Raw genomic sequence first — 22,126 nt, 5'->3', positions numbered from 1 at the left:
GGAGGAGGGATAGGAGTAGAAAACTATTGAGCACTGAGTCATGGTGGGAGAAAGTGTCTCAGGGTTTCCCCCTCTCTCCCTGATAGAATCCTTCAGAGAGGCATCTGGAGAAGACCTGAGAAATGAAGGTGCCTGGCTAAGCATGCAAATATGGGTCTGCTTCTGTGACCCCAAAGTGAGGCAGGTGATAATTGTATCAAGTAGGTTATGCCCTAGGCACCCCTGAAAGCTTGCCGTGAACCCATCAAGTCCCTGGTCACCCTGTAAGGAGGGGTCCCCAGTCACATTTGACACTTGAGGACCCTGAGGCTTAGTGATGCCTTGCCAGGAACCAAAAGCAAGTCAGTTGGAATCAAGATGGACTCTTTCCACCGTATCTGAGGCACTGGAACTGGAACTGGGTCTGAGCTGCTTCTACTTCCCCCATGCCAAGCAGCTCAATGCCAACAAATAGGAAATAGGTAAGCATGTCCAGCCAATAAATATCGAAGCCCACTATGGCTAAATAAATCCTTTGACATGGATTACCTAACATCATCATTATAACAGCCGTAGGAAGTGGCTACTATTACTATCATCCTTATTTAATAGGTGAGGACCCTGAGGGGGAAAAGGACCTGCTCAATGCCACATGGCTAGTACTGGACAAAGCCCTTGAGCCCTTCTCCAGGCCACCATAGGGATGGATGATGGTGGTGGAAAAGTGAACAAAAGGAAAGAGGAGGGAGGAGGGGAAGCCAAGGTTTATTCTGCTGTTAGGTGGGTGACTGCACATTGTCCCCTCTTGGAATGCATCTCTGTTACATACGGGTAAGTGAGCCTATTCCCTGTGAATTATCTATTAGCCGGCAGCTCCATCCATCTGCTCATTAACACAACAAAAAATATCAAACAGAGGCTTCTGATTTCTAGTCCCTGGGGAGCCAACTATATATCTCCAAACGACTCTTCAGCAAGTGTGATCTAAGGCTGGTGGTGTGGTGATTAGAAATCAAGGCCTTTTCCTCCAGGCCTGACTCTTATTAAACAATGGTTGGATAAGCTTTTTATCTGCGTTGGACCAAAAGCCTAGACATCCATTTCCTCCTAATTTACATCCATTTCAATAGGGAAAACAGCAGGAGGCTGAGTTTTTGCACTGGGAGACTCACTGGCTCCGGTGTCCACCCGCAGGCAAGAAGTGAGGGAGGGGCCGCATAGCAAAGCGAGCCCATGAACTGCCCATGAACTGTCCCTGAACTGAGATGGACAAGCACCTTAAAAAGCGGGCACCAGCACCAGGCCCAGAGTTGGGTGGGGAGCAGAATTCCTCATTCTCTCATGGAGGTCCGCACGGCAGCGCCTGATGATAGAGGGGGAGTGTGGTCAGGGTGGAACTTTGGAGACCACAGATGGAGCTGACCATCCAAAGACTCCGTAGGACAAAGAGGGTGGGAGATAGGGAGGTTCAGCTGGAGGTTCAGGTGGCTCATTCTTTGAACCATACAATAAATATTTATTGAGCACATACTCTGTGCCAGCACTCTGCTAGGTACAAGGGTCAGACGGTGAATAAAAAAGATGGTGCTTATCCTTAAAGGTTATACAGGCCAGTGGGGAGAATTGTCTGTTCTAGAGCTGAAAGAAAACTCCAGAGTCTGAGAAGGTGTGGGTGCACCTCCAGAAGAGGAGGAGTGTGGGGAAGGGGCCATGCAGACCTCGCCCCCAGAGCTGAGAGCAGAAGTCTTCATCCTCCCAGAAGATCTGGGAATATCCTGCACATCTGGAAATGCAACTGGCTGATCCAGCTGTGGCCTCCAAGCTCCGTCTTTTTCCTTGACCTCAAACTCTCATGTACTGGATGTTGGCGCCCAAGAACAGGAAGTCCTAGGAGAGATAAGACAGGACAGGATGGTAAAAGCATCCTCTATTCCAAAAAGATGCATCTCTGATTTAAAGGGAAACTGACATCTGGGGAAACACAAGCCGTGTTAGAAACCAGATCAGTGCATAAGTTGTGGGTGTCCCTCTGTCCCCAAGTTCTTCATAAAGTACAGCTTTTGTCAGCTACCTTCTCTAAAGTGGCAATTTATGTCATTTCCCGAGCTGCTGCTTCCTGGCAAGCCTCATAAATGTCCTTTGTGTCGCCTAAATTTTCTTCCCTTGGCGAATAATACAAAATTGTGAGCTGCTGAGGTTTATGCTCTGACTTCCTCCGAAGTTTCCATCACCCAAAGGGGCAAGAATTCTGAATTCAAGACCAAGTCCTATTGTTTCCCATAGTGATCCATCCCCTGCCTTTGGGGTCAAACAAATGAACAGCACTGACCTCAAAATTCTAATGAATACGATACCATACAACAAATCTTCTTATGACTTCCCATGTGCCAAACTGAGCTACAAGCTTTCATACTTGGTCTCTCATCTTCACAAGAGCCCAGTGAGGTTTAAAATGCACCTCGTTTCTATAGAGGCAAAAACTTAGGCCGGCCATGTGAATTGTCACTCAGACTTTGCTTTGAACAATGATTGGTCCAACTCCTTGTAAGCACTCAACAGTAGTTGGATGTTGGGTATATCTGGACCCCAAAGTTCTTTAGACATTTGTTTTTCAAATATAACAGTCAGTCAGAGTTATCATGTTCCTGACCACTCTGCTGCCCTTCACTTTTGTCAGTAGCTGTTAATTTGCTGGGTGCAGATTACCAGGCACAGTGCAGCATCTCCTTTAATGCTCCCAAGCCCGCCAACCCACTCATCCCACCTTACAGATGCTGTTCTAGGAAGATAACCTGAACTGTAGGGCAGGGGTGGACCATAAAATGCCCTTGAACCCACTAACCTTGTGGATCTGTAACACAGGATTGTAGAGCTGAATATGCTTTGGAAGAGGAAGAGGAAAGCCTTTTGCCAACTTATCTGCAGGTTGAGGCACAATGTTGAGAGACATTTGTTAATAAATAACAATTATAGACAAAGTTAAAAAAATCCTCCATGCAAGCTCTATACACAGTACATTTTCATTTAATTATCACCAAAGACCGTGAGGTAGATATGATTATCATTCTCATTTTACAGATAAGGAAATTGAGGCACAGAGTGGCCAAGTAACAGGTCACACAGCTCGAAAGTGGCAGAACCGGGATTTGAACCCAGGCAGCCTGTCACGGGAGCCTTAGCTCTCGACCATGAGGCTGTGTGGAAGGAGTGGCAGATATGGGGCAGATAAGAAGCTTGATGGGAATCTGCTCTCTGCCCTTCGTTCCTGTCTTGCTTTCTATTGCAGCCAAATGAAGTAGAGCTTCACGGAAACAGGGTTTAGGTCTTTATGCTTTATTTTTTAATCAGGGAGTTGGCGATTGTCTTGGAAATGTGAATTCAGAGGTGGGGTGTCTTGTGCCCTATATGTTAACTTGGTACTTAATCTTTCACTTGCCACTTCAGGGTGTAGAGGGCATTCTTGTGAGTCCCTCCTTCTCTTAGGAGTTTCCTGTGCTCTGAAGAGCTGCCCCCGTTCCCAACTCTCCTTAAACCCTGGAGGGAGATGGGGTTGACTACAACACCTCCATCTTACAGGCCACTGAAGCTCAGAGAGAAGTGACTCGCCCAAGGTCTCATAGCCTACAAGAAAGGCCTGTTTTCCAATTCCAAGTTCAGCTCTCTTTCCCCACAAAAGCAGTGTCCACTCAAAATCCATAGTGATTCTTACCGTTGACCTCAGGGTAAAAGGAGTAGAGAATGTAGTAGTTGAGCAGTGCCTCCAATAGCTCTATCTGGTGGAGAACAGAAGAGGTACACGGTGACCACCTGTGCCATCTTGTGCCCACCAGTAAACCTTCAAACAGCCGCCCTGGGGGTGGGGTGATTCATTTTGCTGACATGACAAAAGGCTCGAAAAAAGCAAATTTCAGACGCCTACATCATGCCACTATTTTTTAAGATAAGACTATTTTGAGATGCACATTTATATGCGTAAACAGTGCTAGAAAAATTTTGGAAAACTACATGCCCAACCGTCTTTTCTCTAGGAAGGACGTCAAGGTTTGGCTTAACCTTGTCTTTAGTATTTAATTTTTTTTTTTTTAAATAGTGATAATGTTTTCCTGAATTACTTGTATGATACAAAAAATTTCAAGTCAGAACGAAAATTATGAAACACAACTTTTAACACTCACTGTGTGCCAGGTATAGGTTCAGGGCATTCCATACATATCTGATTCAACCTTCACAATGACCCCTCGATGTCCATACTAAAGTCCCTGTTTCACAGATGAGGAAACTGAGGCCCACAGAATAAAAGCGACTTGCTAGAAACTGGGTGGCGGGGTCAGAATTCGAATCCAGATTTATCTGATTCTACAGATCAATGGCTTTTTACAGTCCATGTTCTTAAAACTGATAAAGTGTGTGTGTGTGTGTGTGTGTGTGTGTGTGTGTGTGTGTGTGTGTCTTTACATAGGAATGTTTTACTTTACAAAACACATTTATATGCCATGCATCGCTACACTAATAATGTGTCATTATTTACATTTTTCTTCATTCTCTGAAAGGAGTCATCCGTGGGATCTCTAGGGATGGTGTCTCTCCCTATACTTTATGTGCTTATTTCTTCTTCATAAGTACTTTAGGGAAAGTCTGGGAAGAGGAGGGCAGCGTGAGGGTGGTCAGAGGAGGCCAGCGTGTGTAGGATGGTAAAGAGGAAGACAATGACTGCAAGACAAAGTCTTCCCATACCCTCTTCTGCCTGCGAGGGGGAGCTGCCATCACCCCACCTTCTCTCTTTTCAGAAATCTCTCCTTGATCACTTCAGCTCACACTGATCTTCCCCTTCTCTGTCCTCCTCTAGTGGTGAGCCGTCTGTTTCACCACGTTTTCCTCTTCATGGAAATCATCTCGGTTTTGTCAGCCCAGCAATCAATTCCTCTCGTTTTAATAACAGAGTCCCTATTTCCCCCTGGGAAGCCCTCCTTTCCGATTTCAGTCCATAGTGTTGAGGACTGAAAATTCTGGCTCTAAGAAATGTATCCTTGGTCAATTGGCTTTGTCGAATTTTTGGCCACAGAGATTGGCTAAAGAATGGTTACATGACTAAGATTAATCCAATGAGAGCTAGCGTGGGGATTTTTAAAAAATTATTACTTTGTAAATTAGAAAAAATGATACTACAGGAAATTTTGTGGGTTTTTTTTTCACTAATGGGAATAACCTGCCTGAAAATGAAGTCAACACAAATGAAAACAGACAGAGAGATGGAGAGAGTCTTGGTGAACTAATTTGAGTACCAGGATCCAGCTTTGCCTGAAACCTCTCGCCTTAGTTTTTGTTTCTTTTCTTTTTTTTTTAATTATATGACTCTATACATTTGTCCTGTATAACTAAGACATTTTAAGTTGTTTCTATTTCTTGCAATTAAAAGAATTCTTTCCAATGGAAGATTTAATTATATATTATATTTAATTATATATTATATATAAGATTTAATTATATAGTAGTGCCTAATATTGGAATGCACTTATTGCTTGGCCCTATGTTTTATGTCTTTGTGAGAACTTCTACACTTTCCTAGGGCGGAGAGCAGCTCTCTCCTTCTCTATTTTATCCTATAGGTGTCATAGCATTGCTTAGTAAACACTCTGAATTAATTAATACCTAAATTATTTCATAAATAAAAACAATAATAACTTACATTGATTACTCCAACTTTAGATTCCTTCAGTTCCATTTGTACCCTATAATGAATCAGATAAGATTCAAAGGTGTGGGCATGATGCCCATGGGATGCCTAAGCAATGTGGGGATCCCCAGAAAGAAGGAGGCACTGGCTTGAGAAGGCACAGGGCCAAGGGTGGGGTAGCGGTGGGAGTGAAAAATATGACTGAGTAACCAAAAACAGTGATATAACCTTATTGGGGAGACTCGAAGAGGGGAAGTGGGTAGTGTAAAGGAGCTCAATCTTTATCTGTCACTTCAGAAAGTCAGTATAGCTGATGTCTAAAATCCATAGATTAAGAAAAAGCAGCATTAGTAAATTCTGTAGAAATTTGGAAGTAATGGGGTTAGGTGGAAAGGAAGTTTGTGGAATCAGCTACAGTGCCAGATGGAGCAAGCTCAGTCGAATGCTCCCATGAGGGTAGGAGGTTGACTTACTTTTCTGGCTTCAGGAACCCAGTGATCATGCTGGTGTTGAAGGTCAATATGGCAGATACATTAACAGCCTGGAAATACCGGTAGAAGGGAACAGGTCTGAATGAGGGAGGTTGTCATGTACAAGGACAACTATGAATACAAGCTGTCTTCTCTAAACAGAAAGCTCAATGAGTTAAAGCAGGAACTTACTCACTAGACTATAGACTCCCAGAAGGCTCATTGTAGGTGCTCGATAAATGTTTAAACTTGAATTTGAACATCTGTACTTGAAATTTCTGACTATGATAGCAATTAAACTTTGAACAGACTACCAGAAGGTGTGCGTGCCTATCCCTGGAGATCTCTAAAGGGATCATTTCTAGCTATCTCAGGGTCAAGATTCAGCCATAGTAATAATAATAGATTATGTTTAATTTAAAATAGATTTATAACAATAATTTTCATAACAATAACAATATCAAATTGCAGATATAGCGTCTAGGAGCAATCACCCTTCCAGGAATTTGTCTTGTTGAGTTTCAAACCTTAAACAAGAGAGCAAAATTGTTCAAGTGAGCAGGAGCCCTAAAAGACTCAGAATCCCTTCTCTATTAGATGGGATCCATTGGAAAAGTAGAAACTACTTTCAATATTTAACTTGCAGAGAAGTTAATACAGGGAATTGGTTATACAAGTGATGGAATTGCCGAGAAGCCAGAAAGAGCTGGAGAGGCAACTCAGATCAGCAGAGGCAAGAAGCCGTTTTCACCCCAGGACCAGAAGAACAGAGGGATGAATTGGAGTTATGGGAGCCACCATGGAGGAGATACAGTCACTGCCCAAGTCTCTGTTCAAGTCAAAGAGAGAAAGAACAATTCCCTGGCTTCTTCCTTCCTCCTGGCCTCCATTCTCCTGGCAGTGCCTTCCATTGGCTGACCTAGCTGTAAGTCAGAGCTCAAGGGAGCCTGGGAAACGTAGTCTTCGGGCGTCAGATACAGTTACAGAGCAGAGCAAACAGGTCAAAGCATCCCTATACCTTCCTCCCTTCAGTAGCCCAGACTCACTTAATGGGGGATACATACATTAAAAGAATAAACCTGCAAACAGCTACATAAGCATCTTTATAACAAATGCAATGAAGAACAATAATAAGATGTTATAAGAGAAAAATGACAAGGGGCCTAAGGTAGATCAGGGTTAAAGGCAATCAAGAAAGGCCTCCCTGAGGAAGTGATATTTAAGCTGAGATCTGAAGAAATTAGCCAAAGTGTGAGTTGGAGCAGGGGGCAGGAGGATGCACACCAGGAAAAGGAACAGCATTTGCACAGGTTTTGGAACTTACCACACCAAGCCGGAAGATGGGCTCCCTGACGGAGCTGGGCAAGAGCACAAAGGCCTCAATCTCTATCTGGGGGGCCAAGGACAGATTCCCAGGGCTGAAGTTCAGGAATGGGGCAGAGATCACTGCTCCCTGGAGCTCCATCTTCATGTTGGGGTACTGCCTGGCTAACTGGGGGAAGAATGAGGCAATTACATCAAGAGAAGAAAATATACGGGTTTGCGGGAAAAGCCTGGAGGGAGTCAGATAAAGCTGACAATGCTTTTTGGTTGATTTTATACCCACGAAATGCTCTGTGCTTTTTTCTCTAAATGGTATAACTGGGTATTTTCCATGTCGGATATAGAGAGTCTGCATCATCCTTTTCACGGCTGCATTGTATTCCATTGTACGTGAGTACTGTCATTGATCTAACCTTACTGGGTATCAAATTGTCTCCCAGGTTTTGCCATTATAATGACCACCCCCACCCCGTGTACTCTTGCTATTTTGATACATTTCTAGAAGTGGAATTGCCGAGTCAAACGGTAGGGATATTTTTAAAGCTCTCTGACAGGAATTAGCAAACTATCTTCCAGAAAGGTCGAACCAACTTTTTTCACTCCCCACCCCACCCCAGGTGATAGGTGGGAACTATTGTTTCTACACATCCTCATCACACTCAGGTAACTGCGTATACAGAGACCAGACACTAATGTCTTTGAAATATGACACAGCTATATCCCTCCATTTCAAAAGCACACACAATTTTCTGTTTAACTAGAGGTAGGTACATAATTTAATTTGGGGCAAGACTGCTTCTTTTCAAGGGGGAGTTGGTGGAAGAGCAACAGTCCCATGAGCCTTTTGGTTATGCAAATATAAAATCTACCTCCTATAGTAAAAAGATGTTTAGAAAGTTGAGGAGGTAAAACACTTTACTAAGAAGGTGGGCTGAGTTGCTGCTCGGCCAGGTTGATGAAGATGTGAGCAGGAAGGAGGAGGGAGAGTTTCCTCCTCTTTCTGGGACGAAAGTGATGTTGGAGCCAGAAAGTCGCCAAGGGCCCTCCAAAGCTAGCCCTGACAGCACGGTGGCAGGTTGAGCTCTTGCAAGCTCTAGGGAGAGAAAGAGTCTGTAGGGAGTGCCTTAGGGAAGGACATGGCCCATGCACTGCAAAACTTGAAGCTTAAAAAATTTCCCATCATTAGAAATCCTCTCAGCTAACATCTAGCCTTTTGCAAGGCATATTAAATACTACAGCCTATGTGACCTATGTTTTGGGGGGACTCCAGAGGTTGGGGAGAGAACAGGTAGATTTCTGTGAGATTAAATGAGATGCTGCACACGACAGAGCTGCAAGGTATTCACTGCAACACTGATGTAGCGAAAGACTGGAAGCAACCTTCACCGCCTTCCATGGGGCACTGGTTAAGTGAGCTCTGATCAGTTCTTACATTGGCAGACTGCATGCCCATGACAGCAAGAGTGAGGAAGACCTTTCTCTACCTATGTGGAATGACCTCCCGGTACAGAAAGGGAAAACGTAAGGTACAGAATGGTGTGTATAATATGCCTACCGGTGAGTAAAGAAATGAGTGAGAGAGACACCAATTTGTTTGTATATACATAGAATGTCACCAGAAAGATGTATACACTCCGATAGTATTGGTACACTCGAGATGGGAACAGGGTGATTAGGGGACAGGAGTAGACTGGGGACTTTCCATTCTATACCTTTTTATGTCATTTGAATGTTGAACCATGAGAATGTATTATCCAGTCAAAATATAATTTCTTAATGCATCAAGAATAATGCCTGGTCCCTAGTACGTTACTGGTGTTATTAATTAGGGTACATTTTGTGGGACATGTTGGCATTCCTTGGGATTCTCAGATATCCCCAAGAAAAGACTGGGCAACCTGAGGTCCCACAAGACACGGGACTCAGGCCTGTGTTATTTGGGCTTCGAAGGGAAGAAAGCTCTGGAGCCTGCAGTGGCCCTGCCTTTACTGGGGGCCTCGCTGCCGGCCTTCTGACTCCTGGTCAACCTAAGAGGAGTGCACAGGTTTTTGGAGTTTTATTTTTGATTTTCAATTTTTATAAGAGTTTATTTGAGCAAAATTCATGACATATGCCGGGGAGCAAGATCTCAAATGCTTAAAGGGAAACCCCTGAAGACTCAGTCTACACTTTCCGTGGGCTGAGGGAAGCCTTACCCGGGGGATGATGGCACGGAAGGACTTGGTGGTCAGTCTGAGAGTAGAAGTGGGTGGAACCTGCAGCAAAGAGACACAAAGGAATTTTAGGTGCTCCCACCAGAGCTGAAGGTCTAAAGAGGGAGGTGGGGAATGTCCAGGACTATAACTTCTCAACTGCCTGGGGTTACCATGGCAGTGAGGAGATGCCTGTCCTGCATTCACCACAAATACATGAGTCCCCAGGTCCTGTCTGCTCTCCTTGAGGCACAGGTGACATGCAGGACTCACTCAGAGGGTCCTTGAGGGTGAGATTTGCAGTCACACAGAGCTAGATTGGGCTCCTGGCTTTGTCGCTCTGTGGTCTCGGGCCAGTGCCTTCACCTCTCTGAGTCTTGATTTCTTCACCTATCAAAGGAGGATAATAATAGTCCCCACCTACCAAGTCATTGTGAGGGCTAAATAAGATGGTGGATACAAAGCATTTAGCACCGGGTCTAGCATATAATGAGTGCTCAATAAAACATAGTTATATGATCCCCTCTTCTGAAAGAAAGGCCTGCACCGCAGGTCGGATGGGCAAATCGAACATGATATAGAAAAGGCCTGTGCATGTGTGAGAAATAGTTCAAAGGGCAACTAATTACTCCGCCCATCCACCAGATGGTCCTTGATCAGGGACACTGGATCATCCAAATTGGACCGTACTGTGTTTCCCACACCATCCTAACATAGTTCACGAGGCCTCAGCTTTTACAAAGAGCTATAAGCAACGACTTTCTGAAACCCAGAAGTATTAAAGAGACGAGAAATACTAAAGCAATCTGCTACCAAATTTAGTAGACCTATATAAAGCCACATTTGAGAGAGTTGTTTTAGACGTAAGTGCTAGGAAGACTTTGTCTCCTTTTCACCATGAATCACTAATTCATGTCCTTTTCCATTTTGGCCACTAGGAAGCTCCCAGACAGATTTGTGATTTAGAAAGAAAAAAATCAATTTATAGGTCCAAAGTCTTCATAATTGTGTTTCGTCTTTAACTTGGTCTATTCTATGTAACTTCATGCATTTATCAGTGTATCTATTATCCTACCTCGTTCACTAACATCTTTTTTTTTTAAACCCTCCATAAACCATCAGGATGAGAGAAAATAGGAATTAGAATAACAGGTCTAGACTGGGGGAAAGTAAAACACAGACAAGTAAACCATAAACTCTTCCACGGTTGTAATAAGGGAGAAAGAACTTTGACTTTGAGCTTCCTGGCAGCCAAAGTGAAAACAGAAATTGTGCTAACTTATATTTTTCCTAGCCTTGATCTTTTCTCTTAGTCATATTGACTATTTCACTGATGCAAATGGTGTGGAAAGGAAATATGGAAGGGAAGCCAGGTTACATTGTTATCTGCGAACATTATTCTGTCACTATCCTCACCATATCATCTGTGATGGACAAGTTCAGGTATCCTGCCTTGTAATATACTAGGCTGGCTGTGTTGAAGACATAATCAGAGATGGCAAAATAGACCATTCGGTCGTGTTCCTCAGGAAGGCTCATGACTGGAGCAAGGAAGGCAACTGGGGAGCGGTGATCATGGTTAAAAATTTCAGCCTGGAGAGAGAAAATAAAGTCCATTTGAACTTTCAAAGTGCATCCCAGGGCTGAACGTCTGAGGTCGGTATTTGCCTATACAGCCTGATAAAGAGGCTCTGGTTAAAGACACTGCCTGAAACTCCACCATTAAAGATGCTTTCCTTTGGGTCAAAGTATTGCATGTCCAGAATCAATTAAAAAATAACTCCCCAGCTTTGTTATACTAACCCGTAAGACCTACTGGCCAGCCCCTCCATACCACCGAGGGCCAGCTGAGATTGACCTTGCCTGCATAGTGGGCAAGGTGAAGGAGGGGAAGAAGGGGAAGGAGAAGTTTCAAGGCCTAAGAGTTGTACAACACTTGTGAGAGGATCCTGGCTCGGGGAACACTCCTCACCACTCCATATTGCCCTGCCCTGGACACAGCTGGAACCACAAGCTTAGATGAGCACAGATTTGAAGCCAGAGAGACAAGAAGACCCAAGAAAGGGCTAACGCTGAGGAAATGCCAGGTAGAGGCAGGATCCACCTGAGTCCTGGCTCCAGAGCCCTCACCTTCAACATCACGTCCAGCATTTGGGCCGTTGCCCGAGGGGCCTCCATTAAGCTGTAATCGATGCTGGCGAAACTGTCGATCTCTATGGTGACTGTGAACCAGGGGAGGGGCAGAATTAGGAGCCAGGAGATGGAGAAGAGGTGACTCCTACTTCTGTGACAGTCTTTATTGCCCCCTGCCCTTCTGTCTCAAGACTCTCCACCCAGCCCAGCCCTGGGGCAAAGAACGGCTTCGTCAAGAAAGAGATGACCTGGGATCTCTTTTCCCACTGGTGCGTTAGCCATGTGTGTGGGAGGTTTGCTCAGTCTGGGGCCTGAGCAGGTTACAGGGTCACACACACACACACACACACACACACACACACACACACACACGGTTGGAGGAGCCCAGATCTGACAGCCCATCCACACCTGGAGCTTCATGCCAAGGAAGCCACCCAATAGGGAGAATTCTCCAACCAAGAGTATTACTCTCCAGTTTACAACTGAGGCCTTGACCTTCAGGGAAATCAGCCTCCTATCAACATGAACCAATAACCAGGAAGGTCAGGCATGTCCAGGGGGCTCAGACACTTCCTCCAAAGTCCTGGAGGAACAGGAGATCTATGTCCCATGCACTGGGCCATTTGTGCCCACCTGGGCCTCCATTGAAGGGGATATCAACAAGTGAGTGGGGACCTGGGGTTCACGGCATCAGAGAACATCTCAGACAATTTGTCAGGGACTGTCCCTCCAAACTTTATGTCTGCACCCTAGATCCAGGGCCTCCATTGTACAAGATTGTTCTATGGTACACTTACATGTGGGGGCAAAGAAGTTGTCCCTTACCTCATGTTGGCAATAGCAAAGGACGGCAACAGGCCTCCATGTCCAGCAACAGGGAACTTATTAAATAAATGATGACATAACTGTGAATACTACACAGTTATTAAAATGAGGTCTGTTACCGCCCCTTTGAAAAACTGTTTGCAGGATCTGATAATGCTGAACTGATGCATACCACGTGAGCTTGCAATTTTACTCCTGAGTAGAACCCCAAGAAATGTATCCACGTTGTACTAGAATATTTATAGCAGCACTAACCATAATGGTCTAAAACTGAAACTACCCAAATGGCCTTCAACAGTAGAATGGAAATAAATGGAGGGACGAAGACAGTGGAATATGACACAGCAAAGAGAATGAATGAACTCACTATGTGCGACAACATAGATCGAATTTGTATTTTAAAGTGGAACAGAGAAAGCCTTCTAAATACTTTCTTCTAAATAAATTCTTCTAAACACTACAAGGTTCCACTCAAATACACAGTGCAAAACTAATTTTTGCTGGTAATAGTTGGGATAATGGTTATCCTCGATTGGGTAGTGACAAAGGACACGTGTGGGGGCTCTGAAAGGCCAGTCACATTCTGTATATCGATCTGGGAGCTGGTCTATGCATGCTCTTTGTGAAAATTCTTTAAGCCGTTCACTTATGGTTTGAATACTTTTTTCTATGTATTAACTTTCACAAAAAAAGTTTTAAAAAGTAAGATCAATTTTCATGCGCTGATATAGAAAAATCTCTAACATATGCAAGTTACAAAAGGATAATATACCTATGCTATCTACAGACTAATATCAATTCATAATTGTGCATATACGCATATATTCCTGTAAAAGGAATACATATATGAATGTATATTCATATATTTATGTATATTTATATTGGCATATGCCAAGAAAATATCTGAGAGGATACACCCAACATAGAGGTTACCTCTTGGAAGAAAATTCGGGGAGAAAAGAGACTTTCAATGTATACTTTCTATACTTCTATCCCATTTAAGGTTTTATAAGGTATGTATATGCTCTTAAAAAACTGATAGAAATAAACTGGTCTAGAGTTGGGTAAGATGCCCTACCTGGCAGAGTTTGGAGATAACGCTGTACGTCAGAGGTCACCGATTTCTGGAGCATTTCACAAATCTGGAAAAAAAAAAATAGGAAGAGAAAGGCTGAGGGAGTTCCCTGGCTTCGGTCTGGCACTGTGCTAATTGCTTTAGTCACATTATTTCACATATTTGCCCATTGCTCATTAATTCTACAAAAAAGTGTAAGTACTTAGCATGTGCCAGGTTCCAAAGGAACAAAAACAATCAATAGAGTCCAGTTGGACCTTCCAAAGTTGGTCCCAGAGCTGAACATCTGAGCTAGGTAGTTGGCCTGATGAGGGGACATCGGCTGGAGGCACTGCCTGAAACCCCATCATTAAAGATCTTTTCCTATGGGAGGCTCTGAACTCCCAGAATTTAGAGTTGAATAGCAGAACTGGATAGTAAGTAGAAATAGCCACACAAATAAGTGTATAATTAATGTAGATACTTTTTAAATGCCATCACTTAGTATCTACTTGGCTGGATTGATCAATGTTCTCTGTTTCCCCCGATGCATTACAACATGGCAAAAAGGTGCTGGAAAAGGAGGCTGGCATGTTTTCCAAGCTCCCTGAGACCCCAGAACCCCAGAACAAGGAAAGGAACAGAATATAGCTTGCCATGCCCACTCTGTAGAGTCTGCCTGCTATTCCTGATGAATCACCAGTGAGCTCTCAAAGCCAAACCAGACCCTGGACCGAGAGAGAGGGCAAGGTGCGTGTCTATGTGCATATCTGTGTGTGTTTTCTCCATTTCTTCTTCATTACTTTCTCCCTTGCTAAGCACAGTCATTGCTACCGACAGCTCTAGGTGTATGATACCCGGGAAATGGGATTTTGGTATGAAGTGAGTGTTTGGAAGAACTGAAGGTTAACATGGAAACTTCTTTGTTTTAGCAAGATTCCAAAATTCGGAGATTTTACATAGTTTTTTTAATACAAAAACCTGACACTTCGTGGCTGCCTTCCCATCCAAGGCAGGTTCTCATGAGCTTGCCCAGGTAGGAACTGGGGTTCTCCCCTGGTTCATGCACTCCTAAAGTTTCCCACCTGGTCTCTGCAGGCATCTCAGTGTTAATTTCCTTTTTGGCCTTTGTGGAATGCAGGGCAGTGGGGGGCAGTGAGCAAAGTCAAGCAGAGGGAGGATCAGGAGTCTGTTTGGCCTCTGCTGTTTTACTGCTGGCCAAGCATCTAGCCATCCTCTGCCTCACTGGACAGACTCAAGGTCTAGAGACCTACGTTTTGTTCCCAACTTTGCTATACACCAGCTCTGTGACCTTCAGCAAATGATTTGTCCTCTCTGGGCCTTAGGCCCCATGGCTGTCCAGGGCCAGAGGTCAGTGAGGACTTGAGCCCAGCCCTTGCGTGGCTCAGCAGATGTCAGCAGCGCAGACAATCCTACCTCGTTCTCCAATATTTCTTGGAATTTGGACTCAATTTGGTTGTGGAAGAGATTCAGCAGCCACCTGGGGAGAGGAGCACAGTGGATGGTCGCTTGTGTGTCACTGAACACAGTGATGGTGGGCAGCAGGGAAAGCCAGGCCCTGGCTTCTGGCTAGGCCAGTTCCCATGGGAGTTCTCCCCACCCCATCCTGGTACCCTCCTAGGTCCCAGAGTCCCAACTCCCAGCACACTCAGTGATTCAAGGCATCTGGCATCTGAGTGCCCTGCTACTTACCAAGCAAATTCAATAGTTTTTTGTGGGGGGGGCGGGGCGGTGGGGGAAGGGCTTGAGAATCAATATTTTTCTAATTAAGGAAACTTGACTCAAAGAGGCTTGCCCAAAGCCTTATATATTTTTCACAAACTCTCTTTTGGCCAAAAGCCCTTGTTTTCCTCTAATAGTTGAATTTCATTCACCTGATGATGGTTTCTTGACATTCATTTTTTGGTAGAAATGGCACACCATTACCCTGGCCTCGAATCAGCAATGTTCCCCAAAGAATGACCTCCAAGTGCCTGTGCATTTCACCTGGACCCTTTTGCTTATCAAAGGCCGGGCCACTGGCTGGTGGGATCTTGGGTGGCAACCAGGGGTCAAACTGGCCACTGTCCCAGTGGTGACCTACCCCAAACCTCCCGAGATGTCCACCTCTATGTCACGGATGTGGCTGCTGCAACTGGAGGCAGTGACCGTGGGCTTCCCCGAGGGCTCGCTGCCCAAGAGGAGGTTGGCCGAAATGGTGATGCCCTTGACCTGAAGGTCAAAGGAGCCCTGTAGTTTCCTGGAGGAGACAAGAGAAACAATGACCAATTCCTAGGCTAGGCTTGGCCATTTTGGGGGAAAACATGAAGTGCAGTTCTCACCCCCAAATAAGTGAAGCTGGAGCAAACAATTAATCAAAAAAATTATTACAAATATTTATTACAAATCAAAAATTTATTACAAATAAGACCTTAAAGAATCTAAGAAAAAACCTGCATTCACTTATTTATAGTCAGGGATGGGCTAAGGCCTTTCTAGGCAGGATCTAAGTTTCAGAAGCCGCACAGGAAATGGTTGATACACTTGCCAGCACAGAAAATTAAAGCTTCAGTGAACAACAACAACAAAATGCCATATGCAAAGTAAAAAAAAAATTTCATCATGAGCAAGCCAAAGAACTAATTTCCTTAACATATGAGCTAATTTCCTTAATACACAAAGAACGAGCCTATACTACTTAATAAGAAAAAGATAAAACAACCTAAAAGAAAAAAAAGAGATTAAAGATATGAACAGGAAGTTTGGTTGCAAATAAGCATGCAAAACATTATTACAAATGAAAATAAATCATAACGATGCCAGTATTCACCTATCGCATTGACAAAACTTTTGAAATTTTAATCCTCAGTGCTAGTGAAGGCATGGGCAGACAGAAACCTCAGACACTGGGGCTGGGTAAACACCTCTGGATACAAATTCATGGATTTATCCTAATTTCACACATGTATCTTTGATCTAGCAGTTTAATTTCTAAGCCTTTATTCTGTGGTTCTTCTGTCCAAGGTATATATGTGTGTGGAGCAGCTCACTGAAATGTCATGGGTAATAGCAAAAAATGAGGAAATGACCCACATGTCAGCTAGGAGGGACAGATCCAATAAGTAGTGGGCATTTATCTATGCTGTGTAGCCTTTGAAAAGAATAAGGCCAAATGTGGCCTACCTAGACAAGGGAATATTATTCATCCATCAAAGTGAATAAAGTCCTAACATGTGCTATAATGTGGATAAACCTCAAAAACATTATGCTAAGTGAAAGAAGCCAGACACAAAATGTCACATATTGTAGGATTCCATTTACGTGAAATGTCCTGAATCCACAGACTTGCCCTGGGCTGGAGAAGGGGGAAGTGGGAAGTGACTGCCTGATGGGTGGGGTGTTATCTCTTTGGGTGACAAAAATGTTTTGGAACTAGGTAGAGGTGTTGATTGCATCATGTCATGAATGTACTAAATGCCACTAAATTGTATACTTTAAAATGGTTAATTTTATGTTATGTGAATTTCACCTCAATAAAAATATTACATTAAAAAGAAGTTAAAAAAAAGAATGAGCAAATTATCACATGCCCGTATGAAGAGATCTTTAATATTTTTCAGTGAAAAAAGCCAGGACAGAAGAATGTGGCCTAATTTCTTTTATGAGGAAATTGAATAAATGTGCATACATAGTTGATATATATATATATATGTTATTATATATATACTGAACATCTTTCTAAAGCATTGTTGTTTAATACAAATATAATGCGAGTCACATAAGTTAATTTAAATTTTTCTAGGAACCACATTTAAAAAGGCAAAAAGGAAGAGGTAAAATTAATTTAGTAGTATCATCTCAACATGTAATGAACATAAAAATTATTAATGAGATTTCTTGTGTTGAAAGCCAAGGAGAGAGGACTCAGAAGAAACCAGACCTGCTGACACCTTAATCTTGGACACATGCCGCTAAAAGTGTGAGAAAAATAAATTTCTGTTGTTTAAACCGTGAGTCTGTGACATTTAATTATGGCAGCCTCTGCAGACAAACCCACCTTCCATCCAAGGACCTTGGAGGTCAGAGAACAATTCAAAGAGCTGGAAAGTTAGTGCCCGGGGAGCTGCCCTTGACCAATGGCAAATAGGAAGATAGGGTCGCATATCTGCAATTGGGTGACTCAGAGGTGCGGCTCCATCCACACTGTCTCCAAACCCTTATGGATATTTCCTTAGATCGCTTTCCAGATAAAGTACTTGCACCTGAATTCTTGCCTTGGGGTCTGCTGCTGGGGGAAGCAAACCAAGAAGACATGCTATTACCTCATTTAGTTTACCCACAACCCCATTAGGGAGGCAGAAGAGGGAAAGAGACCGGTCCAAGAGCCAGGACTTGGAACCCGGGTGACCTCTGGGCTTGGGCTCCCTCCATCCATCCTGTGTTCTTTCTGATGAGCTAGGAACTCCTTGGACCCAAGAAGAATGGGAACGAGACCAAGGCCAAGGACCCGAGAGCCTGGGAGCCGAGCCAACTTACAGAAATGACTTGCGCACCTTCCACTTGCCCTGGACCCGGATGAAGGAGTCAGAGATGGAGAAACTCAGGCCCTGGCCGGGGAGGGGTGTCAACGTAGAGCCCAGCAGCTCACAGCTGCGGATGTCCAGGCTGGAGAGAGAAACACGGAGGGCAGCATCAGCCCCGGCCTGGGTCCAGCCTCAGCAGGGGTCTTGCTCACCTTTGTACCTTCTTCCTGGTGGGGTCTGGACCAGTAGGGCTGCTTCGGGCAGATGTCTGGCTACCCCCACTACCTGAGTGCCTCCTGTGTGCCCCAAGCTGACCACGCACCATGCTCAGCACTTTACATCGATTGTGTCACTTGGGCCTCGTGGAACAGGTCAGCACTGTTTCTGTTCCCTTTTCACACGGGAAGAAATAGAATCTCATGGAAAGAGTGCACTTGCCCCAATCATACTCAGGATCAGAGCCCACAAATCTCGTGATCGTGGGTGTGATTCGTCGGTGCACACACCCCTCTGGGTTTGTGGCTTCGTCTCCCAGCCATCTACTCCCTTGACACATCAGAGTCAGGGAAGGCCAAGGCTGTTCAAGAAAACACACAAAAAGGGCTGAGGGCAGGAAACCAAGATGACACACTATTGTGGGGCTGTCACTGGGAAAAGAATGGTCAAGTTCTATTTTATTTGCCTGGCACATAATAGGTGCTCAGTAAATGTTTGCTGATGGACTGAATAAAAGTAGAAAGGAAGGAAGCAATCGATGGTAGTGAGCAGGGGCGAGGGGAGGTGATGAGCTGTGGCCTGAACTGCACTTCCTCCCTTGTCTGTCCCTCAATGTCCCATGCCTTTTCTTTTTTAGCATCAGTTGCTGGTATCTAATGATCCTTTAAAGATGCAAATCAAGTGTCACCTCCTCTGAGAAGCCTTCCTTGACTTCCGCAGGTGTATATACAAACCTCAGCTCTAACAGTTGAGCTACTCTATTTAAAGTTTAGGGTCTATCGTCCCTTCCAGACTATATCCAGTGGTCAGACCAGAGCCTGGATTATGACTCAAAGGAGGTACCAGTGTCATTTTCATTTTACAGATAAGGAAACTGAGGCTCAGCTCACACAACTAGTAGGTCTTCACCAATATTTGTTACACGAGTGAATGAGGGAGCCCAATTCCCTCCCAGAACTTCCCTCTGACCTCTGTGAGGACCTATTTCACTCTCTGTCTCAGAGGGGCCTTGACCCATTCCTGTGGCTTCCCCTCCCTCTCCAGGCCCCTGCCCCTGCCCCACCACCTCAGGCTCCCCACCTGTGGAATTCGTAATACCCACGGCCGACATGTTTGATCTTGAAGTTTCCAGTGAAGTCGGGCAGCATAATTCTGTGCAGCTCAGTCTGCAGGGCCACCCGCCCCTCCTTGGCCGCTGTGGATAGGAAAAAGCTGGCAGTCGGCCTGGTCTGTTTCCTTCTCCTCTAATCTCTTTGGTGGCTCCCACCCTTCTGGGGAGAGAAGCTGACTTCCTGATTAGCATTAATTACAGTTACAGATTATTGAGCCCTCTGGGTATCAGATGTCAAGAGAAACACTCAGGGCATTCTGCATTTCATGTGGTGGTGTTATACGCATGCCCATTTTACGGATGATGAAACAGAATGCCTGTTTCATCACTCCACAAGGGGAGGAGGGCTGTGTGCCTGGGTGGTGGTCCTCTTTCCTGTCCTTTAGCAGGGGACCCCAAACCCCAGGCCATGGACTGGTACCAGTCCGTGACCTGTTAGGAACCGGGCTTCACAGCAGGAGGTGAGTGGTGGGTAAGCAAGCTAAGCTTCATCTGTACTTGCAGCTGCTCCCCAGCGCTAGCATCACCACCTCAGCTCCACCTCAGATCATCAGGCTTTAGATTCTCATAGGAGCAGCGGTGCCTGGTGCCAAAAAGGTTGGGGACCGCTGCTTTATGGCATCTAGCCTGTGTAGAAGAAACTGTAAGGAGAGTAGGGATGGAATCTTGGTTTTGGTATCTTTCTAACTGGGTGACCTTGAGCAAGTCCTCAGCCTTCACATTCTCCATCTGTCAAAATGCAATGATAACAATACTTTCCTCATTAAGGTGCGTGAGGATTAAGGAGATAGCATTGCAAAGCATGAAGGGGGCTGGGAGGATCAAAAACACGCTTGGCTTGGTGCCTGGCACACAGCAGGCCCTCAGTCAATGCCGGGAACAGCAAGGCAGTGTTTAAATTATAAAAAATACGGAAAGGACCAAAATAGCCAACTCTAGAGGATCAGTTTAATGAACATGGCACATTCCCATGAGGAAAAGAACAAAAGGCAAATTTTGCCTGATTTATAGTTTCCATATAAACGATGTTTATTAGGACCTTCTATTTGCTCTAAGATGTGAGGGAGGAAGGATTCTGCCCTCAGGGAGGGCACGTGTACACCGATTGCCGGCAGCCTCTCCTTCTATGTCTTTCCAACTTGCACACAAATGCATGTGACAGACAGTCTCTTTGCCAGAATGCTACCCCCTTGTCTCTGGCTAATTCCCACTTACCTTTCCCACCTCACCGCACCTTCTCCGGGAAAACTTCCCTGATTGCTCTCTTACAACCCTGCCTGAGTGAATGTTATGACCCCATTTAACAAATAAGGCAGTTGAGGCTCCACAAATGTGAGGAGCAGCCCCCGATCAATTACTGTAGGGAGTGGTGCGTAAAACCCCAGGATCTCTTGCTTCTTGGACAGATTAATTCTGAGGCTTTATTTCAGCATCTTAAAAAAAAAGTCTTACTTTTGCCTGTTCTTTCAAATGGATACATAACATACACGAATCACCTAAAGGGCACTAATCTCAAGGTATTGCTCAGTAATTTAAACATTTTGATACATCCCCATGGCCACCACCCAGATCTAGATGTAGCACACTACAGGCTCCCTTGTGCTCCTTCTGGGTCTGTGCTGGCTTCCACAGGTAACTACCATTCTGACTTCCAATTTTAAGACATATATTTTCAAACTTTACCAAGAATTTTCCCGGTGGAATTGTTCCAGTCATTGGGTGGTAGCTGGTTGAGTAACATCCCCTATCCTGCCTGCCTTCCCTTTCCTCTCTCACATTCCCTCTCCCTTACGGTGTGCCCTAGAATCACCTCCCAGATCAACTACTTGCACCCAAATCTTTGTCTCTGTTGGCTGGTGGGAACCCAGCTAAGACAAGTAAGTGCCCAAGTGGCACAGAGTCCGAGCCAGGGTTGCCTGGCTGGGAAGGCCATACTGCCTCAGGGAGGGTGCCTAGTCAGTACCCCCGGAGTACCCAGAGCAGTCTGGTGCCAAGCCAAGCAAGTCAGCCAGTCCAGCCGATGGCCACAGCTTCTTACCATACTCCAGGCCTTTGTCTGTGATCCTGGCGACCAGGCCAGGGTTGACACCCAGGGACCCTGGGAAAAACGTGAGCAGTAGTCCTAGCAGCAGAAAGGACAGGGCCCTGGCCAAAGCTGCCATCCCAGATTCCCCGTGGAGTTGGCCAGGACTGTCGCAACTGCAGACTGGGCCCAGCTCCCTTAAGTAGTTGAGACCTGAGGCCTGGGGCAACTCCTGAGTGGGGGCAGGTTCCTGGGATCAGGACGGGAAGGGGAGGCACAGGGGCTGGAATCTGCTTGCGACACTGTTGGGGTCACAAGTCATACTTAAAAGCTAATTGTCGCCATCCTGAGTCAGAAGGCAGGTTGGCCTGACTCCAGGTGACAATATCTGTCCACCCTTCCCACAGGAAGACCTTTTATGCATTGCTAGAAAGGCTTGGTTTTACAGATTAGGAAACTGAGGCTCAGAGAGGCCACGTCACTTGCTCAAGATAGCATACCTGGCAAGTGGCAGAGCTAGGAGTCAAAACCAGGGCTGGCACCATCCAAATTCTCTCTTTTGTAGACGTGACTCTATTTATTTAAAAAAGAACCAGCCCGCCT

General features: G+C 45.0%; 1 protein-coding gene across 1 annotated transcript; it reads right to left on the bottom strand.

Moving 5' to 3' along the window:
• Positions 1-1,474: 1,474 nt before the first annotated feature.
• LBP (lipopolysaccharide binding protein) lies at positions 1,475-21,738 on the bottom strand. Its single transcript, XM_039864320.1, has 15 exons — positions 21,539-21,738; positions 19,470-19,584; positions 18,187-18,315; positions 15,755-15,910; positions 15,088-15,151; positions 13,675-13,738; positions 11,769-11,860; positions 11,055-11,231; positions 9,642-9,701; positions 7,448-7,615; positions 6,127-6,194; positions 5,666-5,708; positions 3,689-3,752; positions 2,822-2,898; positions 1,475-1,866 (listed from the first exon to the last, which is right to left on the bottom strand). Exons 1-15 carry the CDS (start codon positions 21,660-21,662, stop codon positions 1,822-1,824), a joined length of 1,446 nt encoding a protein of 481 aa, XP_039720254.1. The 5' UTR covers positions 21,663-21,738; the 3' UTR covers positions 1,475-1,821.
• Positions 21,739-22,126: the final 388 nt, after the last annotated feature.

The sequence above is a fragment of the Pteropus medius genome, unplaced genomic scaffold, assembly GCF_902729225.1.
Source record: "Pteropus medius unplaced genomic scaffold, Ma_sr-lr_union100, whole genome shotgun sequence".
Lineage (NCBI taxonomy): Eukaryota > Metazoa > Chordata > Mammalia > Chiroptera > Pteropodidae > Pteropus > Pteropus medius.
This window is presented reverse-complemented; position numbering and strand designations above follow the sequence as displayed.

Excerpts from the sequence above, each read along its gene's own strand:
- LBP (XM_039864320.1), bottom strand. The coding sequence starts at position 21,662 with ATGGCAGCTTTGGCCAGGGCCCTGTCCTTTCTGCTGCTAGGACTACTG. Across the intron at positions 19,585-21,538 it reads AGACAAAGGCCTGGAGTATG|CGGCCAAGGAGGGGCGGGTG; the intron begins GTAAGAAGCTGT and ends TCCTATCCACAG. Across the intron at positions 11,861-13,674 it reads TTATCTCCAAACTCTGCCAG|TCACCATAGAGATCGACAGT; the intron begins GTAGGGCATCTT and ends CCTGGTTCACAG.